The following is a 9,999-nucleotide window of genomic DNA, read 5'->3' as shown; positions in this document are numbered from 1 at the left end:
TGTAACAGCTCCATAAGATTATTTAAAGGTCATCAGTTTGAATTACAATATTTCATCTTCTTGTTTGAGAAATCCTGCTTTTCTACAGCCCCAAAATGAGCACAATATTAGAGCAACACCTCTGACACAGTGTGTGCAAAAAGCTTGACAAAGTCAGGTGTTACTCCAGGACAGTTGTATTTAACTGCATGAGTACTGCTTGTACAGACATGTGTATTTAATAAAGTGGTAACTATGGCACCCAATTTGACGATGAATATTTTGTCACTTGACTAATTGAGCCTTAATTCACCCAAAATGAAGAAATAATGAACTGCACAACAATGTCAGCCACCCTGTCTCTCATCCCCTCTGCCCTCCCTCTGTGGTCTCGTTAAAGAGCCATAAATGAGCGACAGACAGGAAATCAGATCATAAGGGTGTCATGGTGTCACCTCATCTCTTCTGTTCCCCTTTCAATTAACAGATCGCTCCTGCTCTGTATTGTTTGGAAAGATTTCCCAGCATGTGGTCTGATGCTGCTCTTTGCCAGCTGCTGGTTTGACAGCGCAGTTCATCTATGATCTTGGCTTTCATACTGATCACTTCCCATAGTTAGAACATATTCCAATCACATGTTATCTATCTATTGTTATCAATTCTGGCCTACAGTTCCCAAAGAACAGTGGTGGTCGCTGCCTGAGGATGGCAGCATGCACGGATCAGTTTAAGTCTGACTGCTGCATTCCCGCCAAGTCAGGCAACTTCATCACTGTCTGGCTTTGCACTGTTTTATTTTGAACAGTGCTGATGAAACCAAGAACAAAAGCATATGCATCACTATGAATTCCAGTGTACATATTGTTTGTTGCCTCATCATTCTTTGTATGTATTGTTTATCTTATATTACCACTTAAATTATTGTTCAGTCTTCTTTTTTTTGTCTTTTTGTCATTCATTGAGCTGTATGTCCTTTTTTCCTATGCAAGTACACAGTTACAATACACAGTACAATGTTAATGTTCCATTCCATGTACAGTATGTGCCCACATACCAATCAAGCTGATTCTGATTCTGATTTTCAGTGAAATCAAGACTTAAGTCTGAGCTTATGGTTACAATGTTTATGTCACTATGTGGTCGTGTAACTAAAACAGCAGGTGGAGAGAACAGGTATCGTGCTGTCCTGATGCTTATTTCCATCAGAGGTGTGTAAACTTTTGATAGTCATATTGACATCATGCAGGCAACCTTTCACAACAGCTTAAACATCTGCATCTGTAGAATATTTTATGTCTATATCTATAGCAAAGTGTTTTTAGTCAGCGCTTTGCTTCTGAACCTTTTTCTTTCTAAACTAAATAAAAGATATAACTTTATTAATCCCATGGGGAATAAATAAATAAATAAATAAATATATATATATATATATACACACACACACACACACACACACACACACATATATACACACATATATACACGTATATACAAAAAAATAATCTATAAAATAAAGTTGCTTTTAGGTTCAGTTTCTCAATGTAGAATTTTTGGATTGCACATGGTAGGCTATGGATGATAAAAAATGCAGTGTAATGTATTATTGCACAGTAGAAAAAATATTAACTATGTAATATTGCACAGGATATTTGCACAGATGTAGTGGATATTAGCAGAATGTTAAAAACAGAATTAATGCAGTAGTGCAAAAGACAGCAGAAGGTTTTTGAATCAGTGTTATGTTAAATGATGATTGACAGTTGTTGGGATGAAGGACCTGTGGTAGCGAGTGGATAAAGCAGTCCGTTGCTGGATGAGATGCTTGAGGCCACCACCGTCTCATGCAATGCGGGAAAGGGGTCGTCCATGATTGATGTCAGCTTGGCTAACGTCGTCCTTGAGGTGAACACCCAGCTATCTGTACTCACCCACAAAATCAATGTCCAAACCTTGGATGTTCACCAGTGTAGTTTGTGGCACCTTCCTGCAGAGGTCTAACACCTGCTTCTTTGTCTTGCTGGCATTTATGTGCAGGTGGTTCAATTCAGTTCAGAGTTGGTGATGACCTCCCTGTATTCCAGTTTGTTCCCCTGTGTGACATAAATATGAATTCACACACCGATGGTGCTGCATGGGGGGCATTTTTGGGGATCGGTATCTTGCCCAAGGATACTTTGGCAAGTGGACTGCCAAGGCCAGGGATCGAGCCTCCTGATTGGCAGATGACCGCTCTACCTCCTGAGCCACAGCATGAAAACACAGCATAAGTGCGCTGTCTCCTTCTGAACCGTCTCTGGTTTAAGCCAGAAGAAGATAATAAATTGTAATAGTGGTCATAGTTTGAATGAGGTGAAGCTTGCAGAGTCTGCCAAGGGTCTGGACCTATATCAAGTCTATAGAGTATCGACTCATTGCAATGAAAGGCCCCCAACACCCAGATGTAAACATATCCACAGTAATAACTGCTGAAATACTGACATAGCATTACATAGCATGACTAATGCTTTCAAAACTTCTTTGTGACTGAAAGTTGTTAATTGTAGCTACTGGTGATGGTTTACATGTGTCTCATAGGAACACTGGAATATATAGGGTTATGGCTTTAGCAACAGTTAAGCTTTCTGGGTCAGTGGACCAAAAACATTTTCACCGTTACATAAAGGCTGTGTGCTTCACTATAAGTACAACTGTATGCTGGAGTGCCCTAATGCTCAATTTATCAAAGTTATCTCAACAATCAGCTATTGAGAATTTACATTGTCCGGTATGTGTATTTGGCTTTTGTTGCTTTTTCGTCTCCCTCACAGTTGTCGTGATGACGCTTTTATTAAAAAAGTAAAAAGAAGAAAGACCGGAAGTACTCGCCGGCGGAACTCAGGCGGACCAGATACACAGCTTGTTTTCAGGGGAACTCATAACATCGTTGGACAACATGTCGTCTCTCGGATGACAGCTTTCTCTGGAAGGTATGTTCAACGCCTTACACCGAGAACACAAACAAGTGTAAAGAAAGACCTTTGGTTATTAGCAAAATGAACACATTAGCGGAGTCACGAGCCGTTTGTTCAGCTCGGTCCTCCCACGAGGCTGGCGTGGAAATGACGTCGCAGCGTGAACCAACAAAAACAGCATTAGCAAAGATTTGAAAAAGTCTTCTTCGTTTTTTTTTCACTGTCGTGTTTAGCTCCATAACACGCTGCAGATAATAGTACAGTATGGAGGAAGACAGACATAATCGTAGCGTAGTGGTAGAGAGTTTCTTTCTCCGTTTAATTTATGAGTTCACTGTAACGCCATAACGTGTGTCGGTATGTAATAATAACTTAATAATAACAGCATGTTGTCTGCAGCTTTTCTGTCATTGTAACTCATGAAATCAGCGGGTGTTACTGAACTGCTCGCTAGAGAAACTTAAAAATCTATGGGCTATTAATCACTTCTTACGGAAAATACCGATTGAAATGCAACCGAGCCTTGCTGAACAACGTCCAAGTCAGGATGCTTATGAATTTACTGTAGTAAAGTATAATTGTATAATATAACAGGCCTGTAACAAACATCAGTTTCATTAGGATCTGTTCATTATTTTCTTGATTATTGTTTAATCGTTGGGCTGCACGGTGGCGCAGCAGGTAGTGCGCGTGCCTCACAGCACGAAGGTTGCCGGTTCGATCCCCGGGTCAGGCGGGGCCCTGAGTTTGCATGTTCTTCCCGTGCATGCGTGGGTTCTCTCCGGGTACTCCGGCTTCCTCCCACAGACCAAAAACATGCTCATTAGGTTAATTGATGACTCTAAATTGTCCGTTTAGACACCTAAATTGTCCGTAGGTGTGAGTGTGAGTGTGAATGGTTGTTTGTCCTTGCATGTGGCCCTGCAATCGGCTGGCGACCGGTTCAGGGTGTACCCCGCCTCTCGCCCATTGTAGCTGGGACAGGCTCCAGCCCCCCGCAACCCCGAAAGGGATAGGCGGTATAGATAATGGATGGATGGATGTTTAATCGTTTAGTCTATAAAATGTCGATCACAATTAACCAAAATTCAAGATGTCTACATATGTTTTCTTCTATGGTCCAGCCAACAGTCCAAAATGATTCAGTATTATATACAAGATTATACATTATACAGAAATAGTTAATAGATGATAAATGTATAATGATATACGATGCTACTGTAGAAATAATGGCTACAAAATAAGTTGCATTGAGTACTTCTGCGTTTTTTAACACTTAGATCTGAATGAGGCTGTGCACAGCAGAGATCATTACAGTCCTCACACGTCTCGCTGACGCTTAAAGTTCCTAAATGAACGCTGAAATCACAGCTGGAGGATCCTCCCTGAATGAGTATGTTGGACATGCATGCGTGCATGAACCTGATGCGTCTGTGCAAAGGCCAGTGGGAAGTGCATCGGCTCTACCAGTAGAGGTGTGTGTGATTGATCCATCCGTCTGATGTCAGTGCTGTGTTGGAGCAGGGATGTGTGAGGCAGCAGAGAAGGACCTGTATGCTGTCCTGGGAGCCAGCTCCTCAGACTCAGTCCAACAGCTCAAACACAGATACCAGCAGCTGGCCTTACAGGTAAACACACTGCTCTCTCTGTGTCAGCCTGAGGCAACACACAACACAACCACTAGATTATATGACTGTCACTTTGTCCATCTGCCTGCACAATGCTGGGCTGCATTAGACAACAGGTGCAATCCTAACAGAGGGTACGTCTAACTGACATAAAGCATGATGTATTAATGCTAATTCAAGAAACAGCAGCTCCTGTTAAAGCATAAATGATTAATACTAAATATTTAGTTGAATCTGTTAAACATCGAGTTCACATTTTAAGTCTGATGCAGAGGAAGTTGTGGGTCTCTGCAGTCATTCCCTCCTGTTCTTACGAGCTGTAGAGGGTTCCTTTCCTAACAGAACCATATTTTAGAAGTTGGGGGACAACAACACTTTTTTTTGTTAAAATAGACTCTAAAGTTTATAATATGAGGCTTCAGCAGTCTGAGTTTGACATATTGAGTCAGTATCATCCAAAGCTGCAGTCCTTTTAGTATTACATTTCCTGTGTGTGTGTGTGTTGTGTGTTGTGTGTCTGTGCACATGCACAGTACCACCCGGACCGTCTTGGAGGTGAGGCTTCTTCAGAGGTAGAGTCTGCTGTGAAGAAGTTTCTAGAAATTGATGCAGCCTGGAGGATCCTCGGTGACCAGAACACCAGGAGACAGTATGACCTGCAGCGGAGAGGTAGGACTTCACATTGACATGTTCATTGTTTAGTTTATAAGACATTAAGAACTTCAGATATAGTAATATTTATGATTCATTCTTTATTTTGTGGCAGTGATCAGGATTTGTGTAAAACAATCTGGAACAATAATGGAAATTTGTGACTGTGTTGAAAATTGTGTCTAACTTTTAGACTCAGTAAAATGATATGATGCAGTTCTCTGAAACCTCATCCAAAGCTTAACTGGAGTGTACAAACTACTACAGAGGAGGCGCTAATTGGACTAATTGGACCCATTTCAGCCACATCAAGAGTTTGATTTTGTCATTCCTACATTGGCTGCTACTTACCCCTTTAATGCTTCTTGAAGTACAATAATAAATCTAATGATATGTACACAACCAGTCAGAGTTTTCTGTGTCCTGCCCACATTGTGATGATACAAAGCTACGAAGTTTCCCTTGAATAATGTCAGTCTCAGCACTGGTACTGATCCGGTGTGTTGAATTGATTTCTCTCTGCATGTTTCACTTTGTGCTTCTGCTGCCTTTATGTTATTTTGACAGCATTCATTTCACTCTGGTGTTGAGCTGAAAGGTCTGGCCTAACAAGATTGCCCTCAAGATGTTTATGTGAAGTGATCAGGGCGCTTATTCAGACATGACACTGACATATCAAACTGCCATCAGATGAACATAAAGGGGTGCATGTATTAATCAGCCTCACTTATTCTGAAAATAAAAATATATGACATGCCGAGCTAAGACATGTAATGACTGTAAATAGAACATGAAAGTTTTTGATGCTCAGTGCTGCAGACACATTTATAAATGTGTAAAGATTTGATGCCCAACCCCACTTTTAAGTGTTGTAGGTTGGAAAGGTGGCTCTGCAAAGTTTGTATCCTCCTCTCAATAGAGGGCTGTAGTCAGCTTGGATGCATCCAGAGTCACTGTGGGAACAAAAGTGGTATAACACGCATAGAAACTCCTCAGATGTTCATTTCAGTTATAAAACTACAAGAAATAAGAGGTGGTTGTTTTCTGTTGGTGTCTGTGAGTATATCCCCCCTGAAAGCCTTTTCCTTATCATTCATCCTATTTTAAATTATCACTGGCTTAGCAGCAATTATTCCTCACAGTGTAACACTAATTAAAATCCAAGCAAAGTTTAGCACTAATTATTCATGGTTCAAAGTCATTATCACTGTCAAACTGCAAAACTTGATAATGACTGTTTCCTCGAGAGTGAACTGTAAAAAGCTACATGTGTGAACATCCATCTGTGCACCTGTCTCCCATCATCAGTCTATCTGTCAGTCCAGCCATGTCTCCGTCCTTTCAGCCATCCATCCATTGATGACTGAGGCTCTGAGCTCTGTGTTTGTTTAGGGGATGGGGGCTAAAGATTCAAATAAAGGCCTGGTTCTCTTTGAAGTTATGCGCCTCATCTGCAAACAGAACCAGGCCTTTATTTGAATTTTATTTCAAATTTAATTTTAAGTATCTAGTTCTAGTAATTCTGAAAAGAATGGCAGTTAGAGACTGGTCCATCATTTTTAAGAGACTGGATCTAGGTTTTCTTAGTTATGTAGAGGCTTATCCATCGCAGTCCTAAAGCTAGTGGGAACAGTGCCGGTCAAAATAAAAAACACCAAACCACCTCTGGATTTTAGGGGAAACATGATTACAGATATGGTTTTTACCATAGGGTCATTGCCCCCCTGTTAAACATGAACAAATCTCCTGCTTTATACAATAATAATGTATCAATGCTTCTCCAGCACAGGAACTGAAACAGGATTGGCCAGTGGATTCTACAGTCTATCTGGAGGACATGACCTGGGACCAGGGTAACTACACACCAAAACAACATACCCATAAATCGCAAACAAAAAAAACTAAAAACAGTTGTAGGGATGCTCACATGATTCACTTCTCACGTGCAGTCAGTCATTTTCTGCCTTAACCACAGAATATCCAGCAGACTGCTGCAGCAACTCAATGCACGTTTGGCAACAAAACACTCTTCTTACTGCTGCACTACAACTTAACTAAGACATCTGTGAGCCAGACTTTGTGACAGAGTGACTGTTGAGTACATTATTCAGGTAAAAGGGGAGAGTAAGACACTACTGACTAGTGATGCAAAATAAAGCACTGCAATAAACTGCATTATTAAACAAAGAGAAAGGACAGCATCACCTTGTTGTTACCTTATTTGATGTTAGGAGTATAGTTACAAATAGTAACTTCAACAGAGATTTCTGGAAAACATCCATCCTGGTGTTCAATTCAATTCAATTCAATTCAATTCAATTTTATTTGTATAGTGCCAAATCACAACAGAAGTTGTCTCAGGACACTTTCCATATAGAGCTGGTACAGACCAAGCTCTTTTATCTACAAAGAAACCAACAATTAAAGATTCTGACAAAGGGCTAGGTTTGGATAAAAGTTAGGGTTAGGGGTTGCAGACAATGGCCACACTTGTGCCCTCATATTTTTCAAGAAAAGGTAGTACATCAAAACACTGAGCACGCTCAGTGTCCACAGGTAAGAAGGCATGCGTCAATTTAAGCTCTATCTTAACTACATAGCAACTAACTTGCGTGATACAGCTTAAAGTTTACTTCTGTCAGTCTCAGTCGTTGCTCAGATCTTCTTTTCATCTAAATGCAATTGTATGTTGTTTCAGATGAGTGTGTGTATACATACAGCTGTCGCTGTGGAGGAGGCTTCACTGTGTCGGAGGAGGAGGTGGAGGAGGAGACACAGAGGAGGCAGCAGGCTGACGAAGAGGAGGAAACAGAGGACGAAGAGCACAGAGGAGTGGTTGTTTGCTGTGATACATGTTCCCTCAGTGTGTACGTGACGTGGTCGTTACAAAATAAGAGTCAACTGTTAAAATGCCAACAGTAATACTAGTGTGGAAACCTTTCGTCTTTGACACAGTTGGGCCTTGCTGCTCAATAATTGGGTCAACATTTCCTCTCTGTGAAGAGGCAGCCAATCAAAGTGTGGTGTTGGTCTGTAGAAGCGGACAGTGTGAGAGTAAGTCAGAGAGTTTATTTACTGTATGGAAGATATTGGAAGAGCAGATGTCACGGTGGCACGGTGGCACGGTGGCATCACTGTCGCATCACAGCTAGAAGGTCCCCGGTTCGAATCTCACTGTAGGCGTTGGGCGTGTCCTCCACCATGCCTTTGGTGCCTGCTGCTCGAGGAAAAATAAGGGGCCTTTCTGTGTGGAGTTTGCATGTTCTCCCCGTGTTATCCTTAAAAAAAATACCCCCACTAAAAACATGGTGACGACAATGGAACTGGTCCCCGGGCGCCGGTCTCCTGGTCTGCCGTGGAGGAAGGACTGACCATGAATGGGTCAAAAAGTGGGAAAGAAATTCACAGATGCATGGCGTGTGCAGTTTCCCCCTCAACTCTGCATGTTGTGTGTAAATTGTGACGAATAAAGGAATTATTCTTCTTCTTCTTCACAACGTGCTTCACAATAAAAGACAAAAAAGCAAATAACAGAGGAAAAGACATGAAATGCAGACATCAAGCTAAAAACATAAAGAATAAGATTAAATAAGACACAAAAACAAGACTAAACAAAACGGTCTTGAGCTGCTTTTTTAAAGTGTCCACAGTGACCACAGATCTTAAGTCCACGGGGAGAGAGTTAGAGGTTAGGATCTAAGACCTCAAAACATCTGAAGACCCTGAACAGCACCTCTGATTCCTACAGGTGATGTCGGGCTGCTGGCTCTTTAACGTAAGAAGGTTCTACATAAAGATGGTGTTAGATCAGAGCTCGTGGTGGACTTGGCAGGAACATGTTCGACCACTTGCGGTCTTGCTAAGGAAGATGAAAAGCGATTGCAGTAGTCATGATGGGAGGGAATAAAGGTATGAATAATGATCTTCATCTCGGCTCAGGGCACAGTGAGTCTGCATTAACTGAATTCAACACGATTCAGCTCATTCGGTGTTCAGCATTCATATGATTGGCTGGGTGGACTTGCGGCCCCGTCAGTAGAATTTTTACCATTAGCTCATAGTATACCAAAGTGAGTTTGAATTGGTCTTTCTATGGAGTGTATTGATATTTTATTGTTTATATGTATTATGCTGGTGTTTAAATCATTATTATTAACATTTTATTTTGATGAATACTCCAGATGTTTTGTCTATTGGTGCTTTTAAGGAACAGATTCATCCATAACTGTAAAATGTATTCATGTTTGTTCTTATGGAAATTAAAAAATGAAGAGGAGCTCATTGTAGCCAAAAATGTGTCTTTAGTGTCTCTGTTTTGTTGGAGCTGTCTACCCAGATAGGATAAATTCTTATGTGATGATTATTCCTCATCTGGCTGTTTTCTGCAGTTCTGCTGTTGCTGAGTTTCCTTCAAAATGTTTCACTGCTGGGAATGAAGTTCCAGCAAAGCATCAAATCAGGCTCAGAAAAAACACAACAATAAGCACAAACTGTACAGAAGCACTGAGATAAATCATCATCAGTCTACTTTTCTAATGAGAGCTCATCTGCCTCCTCAAAAACTCAGTTTCATTGTTTGTCTGAGAACTGGCTTTCGATTTTGTGACGTACCAAATATAGATATGCAGATTTTGGGCAGGTGCACCTTCACCTCTTCAGACATTTAGTAAAGAGCAGTGGTGAAATGCAATTAAAAATATGAATGTACAATTTATATACTGTCTTAAAGTACAATGTTTAGGTACTTGCACACTGTAACAAATTGCTGTAAATACGGGAAATTTTGAACA

At 40.9% G+C, this 9,999-nt stretch overlaps 1 protein-coding gene across 4 annotated transcripts; it reads left to right on the top strand.

Annotated features, from left to right (window-relative positions):
• The first annotated feature begins 2,877 nt into the window (after nt 1-2,877).
• On the top strand, nt 2,878-9,498 carry dnajc24 (DnaJ (Hsp40) homolog, subfamily C, member 24). 4 transcript variants are annotated; one of them, XM_070972426.1, is made up of 5 exons: nt 2,878-2,945; nt 4,455-4,558; nt 5,092-5,227; nt 6,994-7,062; nt 7,908-9,498. In XM_070972426.1, the coding sequence occupies exons 2-5, from the start codon at nt 4,457-4,459 to the stop codon at nt 8,129-8,131; spliced, it is 531 nt and encodes a 176-aa protein (XP_070828527.1). In that variant the 5' UTR covers nt 2,878-2,945; nt 4,455-4,456; the 3' UTR covers nt 8,132-9,498. The 4 variants fall into 4 exon arrangements, with proteins under 4 accessions (XP_070828527.1, XP_070828526.1, XP_070828528.1 ...); XM_070972425.1 differs by having other exon boundaries at nt 4,439-4,558; XM_070972427.1 differs by having other exon boundaries at nt 2,894-2,945; nt 4,211-4,558.
• The last annotated feature ends 501 nt before the right edge of the window (nt 9,499-9,999 follow it).

Source organism: Chaetodon trifascialis, chromosome 10 (genome assembly GCF_039877785.1).
Source record: "Chaetodon trifascialis isolate fChaTrf1 chromosome 10, fChaTrf1.hap1, whole genome shotgun sequence".
Taxonomy (NCBI): Eukaryota; Metazoa; Chordata; class Actinopteri; order Chaetodontiformes; family Chaetodontidae; genus Chaetodon; species Chaetodon trifascialis.
The sequence above is the reverse complement of the archived record's forward strand: the minus strand, read 5'-3'. Positions and strand labels throughout refer to the sequence as shown.

What these genes read in the sequence shown, in the direction of transcription:
- dnajc24 (XM_070972426.1), top strand. Translation starts at nt 4,457, where the DNA reads ATGTGTGAGGCAGCAGAGAAGGACCTGTATGCTGTCCTGGGAGCCAGC. An exon ending in ACCAGCAGCTGGCCTTACAG is followed by an intron (nt 4,559 to 5,091) that starts GTAAACACACTG and finishes GCACATGCACAG; the next exon opens with TACCACCCGGACCGTCTTGG. An exon ending in GTATGACCTGCAGCGGAGAG is followed by an intron (nt 5,228 to 6,993) that starts GTAGGACTTCAC and finishes ATGCTTCTCCAG; the next exon opens with CACAGGAACTGAAACAGGAT.